The sequence below is a fragment of the Antechinus flavipes genome, chromosome 4 (genome assembly GCF_016432865.1).
Source record: "Antechinus flavipes isolate AdamAnt ecotype Samford, QLD, Australia chromosome 4, AdamAnt_v2, whole genome shotgun sequence".
Taxonomy (NCBI): Eukaryota; Metazoa; Chordata; class Mammalia; order Dasyuromorphia; family Dasyuridae; genus Antechinus; species Antechinus flavipes.
The window spans coordinates 256,264,955-256,277,846 of NC_067401.1; the positions used below are offsets into that span (position 1 = coordinate 256,264,955).

General features: G+C 35.7%; 1 protein-coding gene across 1 annotated transcript in view; it reads left to right on the plus strand.

The window, feature by feature from the left end:
• LOC127561496 (hormonally up-regulated neu tumor-associated kinase homolog A-like) overlaps window positions 1-12,607 on the plus strand; it is an 89,846-nt gene extending 77,239 nt beyond the window's left edge. Inside the window, exons 5-6 of the mRNA XM_051996717.1 lie at window positions 3,693-3,831; window positions 12,472-12,607. Of these exons, the coding sequence (XP_051852677.1) occupies window positions 3,693-3,831; window positions 12,472-12,607 (275 nt within the window). The remainder of the gene's footprint in view (window positions 1-3,692; window positions 3,832-12,471) is intronic.
• Window positions 12,608-12,892: the final 285 nt, after the last annotated feature.

Consider the following 12,892-nt stretch of genomic DNA (forward strand, 5'->3'; position numbering starts at 1 on the left):
ATAAATAAGGAAACTGAGGTCCCATGTCCCTCTATAATATTCTACTACACTATTCTCTTCAAAATGTACTTATTAGAATATAATTGAGAATATGGAAAATTCAAAAACTGGCTTTCTCTTGGAACTTTCTACTACAATATAAGTAAGGACAAATAAATTGAAAGCAGTTTGTATGGAACAAAAACCTTAATAACTTCTGTAGCATAAAAGTCAAGCTATAGATAAGGAAGGTTTTTTAAAATCAATATTAGTCTCTATTGCCACAAAGCTAATTAATTAAAACTTTATAACTTTATATTGACTTTATTTAGAATGTAATTTATAACTTTAATAACTTTCAACTTTCTAACAGTGATGGGTTGTACAACCTAGATCTGGGTGAAGGAAGCAGTTTGTTATAAAAAAAAAAAACAGTAGTAATCAAGGAAGATTTTTTCAAGAGGATGAATTTTGAGATGAGTTTTGAACAAATTCAACAGAAAATGAGAAAGATACATCTTTTCAGAGCAAAGTTTGAAAAAGAAAGGAAAGTACTTTGTATGCTCCATGGTGAAAGTCGTTAGGAATAAGAAGTAGGGCACTATCAAAATAGTTAAGTTTAGATGAAACACACAGTGAGTAATGGAAAGTTAAGTGGGGAAATTAGTGTGGAAATAGATGGTGAATGACCTTGAATCTCCGTCAAGAAGTTTGAACTTTATATAGTTGACAAAAGTAAGTTTCAGTAAGTCTTTGACCATAGAAATGACCATAACCAAGTCTATATTTACAGAAAATTAAGCATGTGAAGTATGGACTAAACTAGAAAAGGAGTAAAAAAGGAAAGTCTTATTGGAAACTAGTACTTCTAACAGATGTAATAAGAACCCATGTTAGGTTGGCAGACATGGATTACAAAGGAAGGCACAATTATAAGAGAAGATGCTGCAATAGAACTGATGTGGAGGAGAGAACTAGTGAAGTCAGAAGAAAAAGTGGGAATCCTTTATCATATACACATAACTAAAGTGGTTTGTTATTTTATTACTTTCAAGTTAACAGTTTTAAATATCTACTATGTACAAAGCACTGAAGATTATAATTTGATGGCAATGTTAACTTTTCTGTTGAAATTCTGTTAATACTGCTAAAAATCTAAAACCAGTGCTGCAAAAATAGTTTAAAATGACATTAATAAATTAATTTTATTTTCTATGAAATCTATGTAGAAAAAATCAAGAGAGATGAAGTCCCACAAATAAACAAACTGAGAACCAAAAAGATCAAAGTCCAGAGGGGAATTTCATGTGTATAATGCAAGAATAAGATATTAACAAGAGCAAAGGACTCATTGGAAATGATACTATTATTGTTATTCGATCATTTCAATTGTGATTCTTTATGACCCTATTTGGGGAATTTTTTGGCAAAGATGGCTTGGTATTTTCTTCTCCAATTCTTTTTGCAGATGAGGAAACTGAGGTAAACAGGATTAAGTGACTTGTTCAGGGTTACACAACTAGTACATGTCTGAAGCTGGGTTTGAACTCAAAGATGAGTCTTGCTGGTTCCAAGCCCAGTGTTCTATTCACTGTATCACCTTGCTGCCCTAAGGCTAGTGTGGTACATCTAGAAGATCTAGTTTTGAGGATAGTTCTGTTAAGGTGAGCTATGTGATACTAATGAGTCTCTTCCCCTTATGGATCCTGTTTCTCCATCTACAAAATGAGATAATCACTAGAGAAACTTTCTGAATTTATTCAGTTTCTGGGGTTATCTCAGTTCTGCCAATCCCCACCTATTTTTGACTTTGATAAATTATTAATCTTTTTTTTTCTTTTTTTTTTTTGCTGAGGCAATTGGGGTTAAGTGACTTGCCCAGGGTCACACAGCTAGAAAGTCTTCCGTGTCTGAGATCAGATTTGAACTCAGGTCCTTCTAACTTCAGGGCTAGTTCTCTATCTACTGTGCCACCTAGGTGCCCTTGTTTTCTAATTTCTAAAATGAAGGAGTTAGACTAAATAATGTCCCAAGTTCCTTCCAGTTTTAGTCATTTCTATGTCTATGACATATAGACTAGGAAATCCAGATAGGAGAGGATCTTTCATTCCTGACCCCATCACTTGTATTAGGATCACTATGACCCCAGGAGGCAAGATCAAAATAATAAAGAAATGAAAAAAAATTCCTCTCCTCTGCTTTTCTCCCTTCTTTCCTTCCCAGAAATTGCCTCTCTGCTGGCTGACTTGGGATGTGGAACCCTGTCTCAGAAAGGGAAGTTATGTTTGGGCTCTTTTTCATTGTTGTTGTTGCAGTTTTCTAGGAATCAGGCAAAACACTTTGGTTACCACACAAATAACTGCAACTCTTGTATTTGAGCATAGCTGGCCATTCCATGTAATGATAACAACAGTTCACATTCTCAGCTCTGGTCTTTTTCTCTGGCTATTCACTATTCCTGGAATGCTCTCCCTCCTGATTTTTGAGGCTTCTTTTAAGTCTCAGCTAAAATTTCATCTTTTACAACAAACCTTTCCCAACTCCCATCAATACTATTGCCTTACTTCTTTTAATTATTTTTTATTTATCCTACATATAATTTCTATATAATTGCTTACTTGTTATTACCCCAATTTTGCCACTTTCCCAAAGGGCAGCTAGGTGATACAAGTTAGGGCACAGGGTATGGAGTCAGAAAGACCCAAGTTCAAATGTAGCCTCAGACATTTACTAGTGTGACACTAGGCAAGTCACCTAATTTTACTTCCCTCAGTTTCCTCATTTGCAAAAGGTGCTAGAGAAGGGAAATGGCAAGCCATTCCAGTATCTTTGCTAAGAAAACCCAAATGGAATCACAAAAAATTTGAAACAACTGAAAAACAATAAAATTCCTCCATTAGGTTGTGACATCTTTGAGGGCAAGAACTTTTTTTTGCTTTTTTATATATCCTCAGGACTTGCCACAGTATCTGGAACATATTCAAGGCTTAAAAAATTTATATTGATTGATATTTAGGTGGGTATGGATGAGTTCCCATGGTCAGAAGGAATAAACCAGAGATAAAGTCACAGAATCCTTTGTGTATCCCAGTATTTAAACTCACATTTCCATAGATCTTTAAGGACAAAAAAGCGCTATTTTTTGAGGAGTAGATAGATCACTGGTTTTGGAGTCAGGATGATCTGAATTCAAATGTAGCCTCAGATACTTTCTAGCTATGTAATCCTGGACAAGTCACTTACCCATATTCCCCTTAAACCTCCCCACATACCACACACACAAAAAAGGTACCTTTTCACACAACCTTCCAAGGCAAGGGTAAGTTTCATTACAAAGATGAAGTAGTGATTCAGCTATGCTCTTATCCCTGGCCTTCTGTCCAGAGTTTTTTCCTCTCTGACATGCTGTTGTACAACCTAAAGAGGAAAGCAGGGATCTAGGGGAAATTCCAGAACTTGTTAAAAGAGAACAGTGTTATTTGAGGAACTATGAAAACTGGTTTTAAGGAAAATTCCTGTGCCTTTACTGTAGACATATTCATATCCCTCCAAGAACCACTACTCTGGTCAAAGAAAGAAGGCATTCCACAAGTCAAGTACCATAAGGTTTATGATTACACTTACACTTTTTCACCCAGACCACTGGTCAAAAGAATTAAGTGGTCTCTGTCAAAGCTGAATGTTTTAGGTCTGGCTGTTTGTAAATCTTTCAGACTTTGGCTTGAGCAACATTATGAAGGTGGAGGGTCTTTCTCAGGAGCTGTTAAACACTCAGTGTGGAAGTCCAGCCTATGCTGCCCCGGAACTTCTGGCTCATAAGAAATATGGTCCAAAAGTGGATGTTTGGTCCATGTAAGTAAATCACCATTTTACCATGTCAGCTCAGGGATGATGAATCATAATCACAATGGATTTAAGGCTATAGGAAACCCAGTTGGTTAAATTTGCAGACCGTTGAGCAAGATATTTTTCTCACTTGGTGTTAAATACACACACACACACACACACACACACACACACACACACACATTTTTATAACCAAGAGCAAAATTCGACTAAAGTGATTGAATTGTGCTTCCATGAAAAGCATTTTTTTTCTGCTCTGGACACCACATTTTAGGCAATCAAGATAGTAAAAAAGCCTCTAGTTTATGTCAGGTGAAGATCAGTTGAAAAAAATGGGCATTTTTATCTTGGAGCAGATAGGTGTGCAGTGGATAGAGTGCCAGAACTGAAGTCAAGAAAACTTATCTTCATGAATGCAAATCTGGCCTTAGACACATTAGCTTTGTGACCCTGGGGAAGTCACTTAATCCTTTTTGCCTCAGTTTCCTCATCTATAAAATGAGCTGGAGAAAGAATGACAAACCACTCCAGTATCCTTGCCAACAACCCCAAGTAGAGCCATAAGAGTTGCACACAAGTGGAATGACAGAACTATAAATATTGGGGAAAGGAAAATGTATAAGATACACAACAGCTGCCTCCAAGTATTTGAAGGGCTATCATATAAAAGCTAAAAGGTTGAACCAGGCAAAAAAAAGAGTGCAAGCAATCACTAAGTAACTATTACTCTTGTAAGCCCTGTATTAAGGTACTAGGAAAATCAAAGATGAAAAATGAATTTCTTGGTGCTTGCTTTATTCAGTGTCTACAATTTTTTTAAAAATAAATGTGTAGAATAAATACAAAATAAATGTAAGGTAATTAATAAGGCAAAAGTGGAAGTTATTAGTAGCTAGAGAATCATGTAGAAGCTAATCCTTGAGCAAAAAAAAAAATAGAAATGTGAAGAGGCAGATTTGGGCTTGATATCAAGGAAAAAAATTCTTAATAATCAGATTGGCCCCAAAGTGTAATGGCCTGACTGGGGAGACTGTTGGTTTCTCCTCACTGGAGGCATCAAGCTTCTAGGTAGGTAATGATACAGTAGAGATTCCCTATAGAGATTGGATTAAGCTGCCACTGGGGGCCCTTCCTACTTTGAAATTTCATGATTTAGATATTTTTATTTAAAAATTTAGTCCTGATGATGAAACACTACCAGACCTCCTAGTCTTAGAAAATAGATAGATAGATAGACAGACAGACAGAATTGGTCATTAAGTAACTGCTTTCTCTTAAATATGTTTTTTTTAAAAATTTATTATTATAGCTTTTTATTTGCAAGTTATATGCATGGGTAATTTTACAGCATTGACAATTACCAAACCTTTTGTTCCAATTTTTCTCCTCCTTCCTCCACCTCTCCCCCAGATGGCAGGCTGACCAATACATGTTAAATATGTTAAATTAACTATGTTTAACAGGGGATTGTGTGTTTCTACTGTTCTTAGTGGAGGTGGGGAGTAGAAGATGGGAGAGAAAGAAGAAAGAAAGTGAGAATGGAGGAAGACAGAAAGAAAGGGATGGGAGTGGGGGAGTGGGAGAGAAATAGAAGAAAGAGACAGAGAGAGGGAAAGAGAGAGAGACAGAGAGAGGAGAAAGAAATATGGAGAGAAGGCAAAGAGAAAGAGGATGGTCACTATGGATTTTTTAAATTAATTTAAAAAGATAAGGAGTCCTGAGTTACATGGAGAATAGAAAAACTGGAATTCAACTATGAGGGTCGAAGCAATCCCTATTACTATAAATTTTTTTCAATGCTACTTTCAAAATAAAAATAAAGCCAAAGATATGAGAAAAATAGAGGATGTCAAGCCATTCCTATATATGTCAAGTGAAAATATTAAAAAGTTAAGTTGTTTTCCTATTAGTGAAGCATCTGAGAAGAAAGAGGATGTAAAATTCAAATCTATGAATTTCTCTAGCTGTTCATACCCTTGGTAACATATATGATGGAAACTAAACTCAAGTTATTTAAATGATCCTTTTGGATAATTCGTCCTTTTTAATTATCTAGTGGCAGTGTAGGATTAATGGACCTGTTCTCAGACTCCAAAGTCCTGGATTCAAAGTTCATGCTTCAGACACATATGTAGATACATATAATAACCCTGGGCAAGTCACTAGGCAACTCTCTATGATTTCAAGTTGCAGAGAATGTACCAAGTTTCACTGGTAGAGAATTTCTTCTCTGTGATGTACTTTAGATTGAAATCACACATCCAGTCTCTCTATTCCCATCCTTCACTCCACAGCAACTGGGTATAGCTCTACCATTGAGTTTAATGAAGGTTCTCTCCCCATGGAGCTCAGAGTAATATAAGTAGAACCTGCACCAAAGAATTGTTAACAAAGTTGACTGGCTAAATTAATAAGTTAGATCCTATATGCAAAGCTTGCCAGAGTAATTTCAAGTACAGGTCAAAAAGAGTTTACTTAATAAATAATTATTTTTAATTAGTAGAATATAATGAATGCACATATAACTGATATCTCCATCCATAAAAATACTTTCAGTTTAATAGTCTAGAAAGTCTCTCAAATCAATAATCATTTATTAAGTACCTACTATGTTCCAGGCACTATGCTAAGCACTAGAGAAAGAAACAAGGGAAACACAAGAAAGAGACAGAGTGGGGAGACAGAGACAAAGAGAGAGGGAAAAGAGATAGACAAAAAAGGAGGGGGGAAAGAAATACAAAGAGGGAAGAAAAGAAAGAGAAAGGGGGTACAAAGAGAATTTATTTGATCCTCAAAGAAATTACAATCTAATCTATCAATTACATTTGAAAAAAATTATTTGCTTCCTAATCATTTTTAAAAGAAATATTACAAAGGTGAACCTCAGGTCCCTGGTTTTAAATTTATCACAAATTTTGAATCAATAAAATAAAAAGATTTTAAAGAACCAAGAAAAACAGAATAGTCTGGGGAGCTGTTTTAATACTGTTTTTTTAAAAAATGGAAAAGGGCGAAAAGGAGAAAGGCTCTAAAATTTCCCTTTTTCCCCTAAGCCTGCATTTTTCCTAAGCCATTCTCTACTACTTGCTTTGATATATTGATCCCAGAATTAGGTTTTGATTTTTTCCCAAAAAAAAATTTGCTTTGAGTGCCCACCCACAATTTTTATCAGATTAATTTTAATTATTTCCCATCACTACCACCACTCCCCCCTTAATGTTCTGTTTTTATTCAAATTATGTCATGAAAATAAAGCAACAACAAGTGAACTGATTCCCTCAATTGTCTGGTCTTTGATTAAAAACTCTTTCTATTGCTCTCAGAAAAGATGATCATAATTACAGCATAGCAACTCTCCCTGGAAAAAACAAGAAGCCTGTTGTTGGTCTGCCATTCCATTCAACACATTCCAAACAAAATCTGCAGTAACATAATTAGGAATCCATGGAGGAAACACCAGCGTTCACTGTGCCTGTCCGTGATTTTTGTGTATCCAATTTTTAGATCCTTGGAAGGACTGAAGCATGATTAACTTTCATCCACTGGCCAAATTAATAAGCCAGATGCTATATCCAAAGGCTGCCAGAGATTTCAGTGGGATGGAAGAATTCCATTCTGTTACAGCCAATAAATTTTCAAGCTTAACATATCATCAGGCTCCAGCCACAATTAAATAGTAGACTCACACTTGTTCAACTACATATGTTTTGTGTGTCACCTTTTGAACCACAGCACCATATGAATTTACTAAGATACCTTCTTGTGGTTTTTGTCTTATTCTCATTTCTAGAGAAACCAATATTCTAGTAAGATTCATGAGAAACAGGAAAGAGATTTCCTATTCTAGCTATTATAGATGTAACCTATGCATTCTGTAGACAGCAACATGGATGGCCATGGCAACAAGATGGCCATTAAAACGGCTATTTTATTTTAATATCATATGATCTTTGTGATCCCCAAGATGGCTCATGCAGCCATTACCCAGTGTTTAGGGATTTCCCTCTCAGACTGCTTGCTGTTCTCCTTTACTCAGCTCATAGCATCACCCTAAAAAACATGACCTCGAGTTCAGTCCATCTGAGCTTCCCTAGAATATTAACACCCTCCACTCCCAGCTCTAAACCAGCATCTTGGCACACCACACTGGAAAACAGCTGAAAAATATTTGAATCTGGGTGCTTAAGTGGCTTAGAGGATTAGTAATGGGATCAAGAGTCTTTTGGCTTAGAGGTGCCTGATTCAGAGGCAGCCCTGGTTGATAGTGAATTAAATTCTGGTTGATAGCAAGTGTGAAAGCCATTGACTTCCAGCTTGGGCTTCTCTGAACTGCTCTCACTCTTGGTGGTCTCTTGGCTTTTTCTCCATATCCCTTTACAAGGAGTAAGACTTGCCACCAAAAGATGATGAACATGTCTCTGAGGAAAATGTGCATGTTAGTCACAAATTCCAAGAGGATTTGGTTCTACTTTCTTGTAAGTCTTTTTTTTTTCATGCATATCTAAATTTTCTGGTCCCAACCAAGGTTGGATGAGTGGAAATTCCAAAACACATACTGAAAGAATCATTTCAGTAGGGATACAAATATGTTTTCATTTTAGCCTTGACACCTTAAAACCTATAAACAATTAAAGTCATATGTTGATCATGATCATCCACCCCTACTTTCAACAGGTGATAATTGGTATATTAAAGTATTTTGGAATTGAATTTATTTTTATAGAAATAACCTTACATCATGCTCTTCCCTAATAGCTCTGTTTCTCATTGAAATATTTTTAGTTGGATAATATAATCAATCACCCAATATCATCAAGTTCTAACCCTCGAATCAGAACTGGAAATGATTTTCAATCTGACTCCAGAAAAAATTATAAAGTAGATAACATTTATTTGGGGTACTCTTCCATCTGTCTTTTTCACCCTCTCCCTTGACACTCTCTCAGAATCATAAGAGAGAATACCTAGTTCAGCCTGTACTTTAATTGAAATACCCAACAAAGAATTACCTAACACCAGCTTGAAAGCCTCCAGTAAAAGGAAATCTTCTGTCTTCTAAGAAAATTCATTCCACATTTGGACAGCTTTAACTATTTAGATATTGTTCTTTACATCAAACCTAAAATCTGCCTCACTGCAAATTGTACCAATTAACCCTTATTATCCTCTTTGGGATAAGCAGAAAAAGTCTAGCTTCCTTTTCTGCAAAACAAGAGTTATTCCTCATTTCTTCTATAAATCCTTAGATAGTATGGTCTCCAGCCTGTCTTCCCTCCCCCAATGTACTGATCATTTTCTTCTGAATTCCCTTCAGTCTCTCTATGGCCTCCCTAAAATGTGAAACCTAGAATTGAGCACGAAACTCCAGATGTGGCCTGAGCAGAGCCCAACATAATGGGACTATCCACTCTCTCATTCCTGAGACCAATTCTTCCAATGTAACTTAAGATTCTAATAGTGTACTGAATCACATTTTGAACTGCAGTCTGCTAACATGCCTAGATCTAGTGTCGAATTACATTTTATAACTTACTTATACAGTTATTGTTGTTGTTGTTGTTTTTAACCAAATGTAGGATTTTACTTTTTTCCAGGAGAGGGGAGGAAAATCAGATCTATAATTTCCTCAACATAAAGAACTCCTAGAAAGGAAAGATGGAAACAACCATTTACTAATTATTTTACTATGTACCAGGTACTAAGTTAAACACCTTATAAATATTCTCTCATTTGATCTTCACAACAACTTGGTTCTAGTATTATCCCCATTTTATAACTGCAGAAACTGAGGCAAACAGAAGTTAAGTGATTTGCCCAATGTCACCTACTAAGTGTCTTGGGCATGGTTCAAAATCAGTTCTTCCCCAAGTAGAATACTTGAACCACTGTACCACTTAACTGCCTTAACTCTGTAGGAAACTCTCTTCATTGTTGAAAATAAACATCTAATTTGTAGTTTAGAGTCCTAGAGGGTCACCTAGGACCCTGACAAATTGTATCTATCCTATGATCACATAGCTAATATATATCAAAGACACAGTTTGGATTCTTGACTCCAAGGTCAGCCTTCTGTCAACTACTCAAAAACTTTATTCTCATTTACATTTTTACACTGAAGCCATCATCCTATCTCATAAACCTGATGTGTTGGCTGCAATTTCCAGTTTCATATCATCTACAAACTTGGTAAACATTACATCTATGTCTTCGTGGGATCATAAAATCATATATTTAAAGCTGAACAGGAACTTAAAGGTAAACTGATGTAAGATCCTCATTTTATGGATTAAGAAAGTCAAATCCAGAGTCACATGCCAGAGAAAAGTTTTGAAGTGCATGTCCTCTGACTTCAAAGCTATTGTACCACACTTCTCTTAACAATGAAGATGATTAAGATATTGAGAAAAATGTTAACCAGAATAAGGCTAAATTGAAAAGCAGAAGTCCTTGCCCATCCCAATGGCATTCAAGTTCTCTGTTTCTAAATTTCCTTTCCCTTTTCCAATCTCCCTAGTCGCCTTCTCTCCCCCCCCCAAAAAAAAATTAATCCATTGTGGAATTGATTAATTTAAGGAAGACAAACTCATTAAAGGCATTTATATCTTCATATGAACTTTATGAATGATAGCCTTTTGCCTTCCTAGTGAGCATTTGCATTGTAAAAGAGGAATCTATTAATCTGAATTAACTTCCAGTTGGCAAAATGTATATAGATTGTTTTAAGTGGGGAGGGATGGTTAGAGGAGGAATTTTCCAGGTGTCCTTTTCCTGTAGACCACATCTCTCTCTTGCTTCTCTGTCATAAGTTCAGGGCTCAGCAACTTGGTGTCTTGTTTCAGACAGGCTTCCAACTAATACATCAATCTGCTATCCCCTCTGCTTCTTCCTTTTAACCTTGATCTCAAATTTTTAAAAGCTGCTTCTATCTCTTTATACATGCAGCTGGGGAAAACAATATTCCTTTGAAATACAAAAGGAGCTTCAAATAAGCTTACTTGCTGGGAAGTTATTTCTCTCCAGTAGTTGTAGACCTCTGAGTGTGGGTGGGAGCAAAGAAATAAAACATAAATTTAACAGAGAATGTCAGTCGGCAAGTCCCATTGAAATCTCCAGAAAAGCAAGGAACATTGAGTCTCACTGGATGGTCAAGGAGACAGAGAGATACAAATCTAGAAACTTGGCCCAATGCCTAAGCACATAGATGCTTAAGAGCTGTTCATTGATTAATTGGACACACACACACACACACACACACACACACACCACATAAATCCTACTAGACAATGCTCATTGGAAAAATCATTCTAAGTATATAGGAAACAATAACACAAAAATGCTGGATTCAAAGCAAAGAATTTGTATACAAAAATCATTTAATACCTGATATCAGTTTCTGATATCAGCATTGGTGTGTCAATAGGAAATCTAAAATCCTAAAAGAGATTGATATTGGATCTAAAAATTCTACCTTTACTTAAGTAGTTAAAAGAGCCTAGATTGTGCACTATTTGATGATAATAATAGTTGTTGTTGGTCAATCACATCTAACTCTCTGTGACCCCAGTTTGGAATTTTCTTGGCAAAGATACTGGAGTGGTTTGCCATGTCCTTCCCCAATCATTTTACAGATGAGGAAACTGAGGCAAACAGGGTTAAGTGACTTGCCTAGAGTAACACAATTAGTAAATGTCTGTGACTGGATTTGAATTCATGAAAATGAGTTGTCCTGATTACAACCCTAGTGTTCTATTTACTATGCCACCTAACTGCCCCAGTGATGATGATAATGATGATGATGATGATGATGAATCATAACTGCCATTTATATTAATATTTTAAATATATTATCTTGTTTAACCCTCACTTTAATCATTTAATGCTCAATATATTATGCCCATTGGAACAGATGAGGAAACTGAAGTTGAGAAAGATAACTAATTTCTCCAGGGTCACTTAATTTGTAAATATCAGACATGAGATTCAAATCTAGGTCTCCCTGACTCCAAATCAATCAGCTTTATACTTGCTATCTCATGCTACTATTTTTTTTTATCCTGCTTTATCAGCCAATGGTGATGATGATGATCTATTTAATGTACTTTTTGGGTAGGAGGTTAGCCATAGTGAAAAGATGGGCTTGGAGCCCAGAAATATGCTAAAATCTCTTTCCAAGTCTTCCTAAGAGTTTACATACCACAATGACTTTATAGAACTCTTTTTTGTCCATAACAATCTTGGAACCCTGTTTGTGAGTTTCAAAATGCATGAAAACAATACAAATTTATAAATTAATAAAATAAAATCCATTTGGAATTTGTGACCAATTTTCGAATTTGCCTCCAGGACATTCTAATCATTTTTTTAAAAAGTGTACATCTTACACCTTCCTATAAAGGGACAGAAGGGAAGAAAAGTGATCATCAACATGCTACAGTCCTAGGGAACCCTTCATAGTTTCCTTGGGGTTCCTGCAGATGTTTAATTTTTGTCCCATCATTCTTTTCATTCTATCGTAGACTGAATCAGCATTCTAGACAAGTGTTTAATATATGACAATTAAAAATCCATAAATTCTCTATTATTAGAAGCATTTTGTAAAAGACTGATTTCTAAACTTTTTAGCTTTGATGGTCATTCTCTTGACAGAGGGGTTAGTATGTTTGCTATGCTCACGGGCACGCTGCCATTTACTGTGGAACCATTCAACATCAAGCAGCTTCATCAGAAGATGGTGAATAGAGAAACCAGCTCTGTTCCAGATGACATCTCTTCTGGTAATTAACTCATGGGTATTTACCAGTTTGTTAATTAGGGATCAATCAATAGTAGCCATTTGGGAATATAGCATCATGCTATAGATCTTTGGTGCTCATTTCCAGGGGAAAAGATAACTAAATATAAAGGCCCAAAATTTTAAGGTGCTCTGGGAACTTCTGTTTTCAGTTTCCATAAAATTATCTAGAAGGAGAAAGTATATAACTTCTGCTTTTTATAATAGCATCATCAGTTCAAAAAATATTGTAGGCAAGACGTATGGGAAATATCCATCTGAATAATTCCCTTCAAC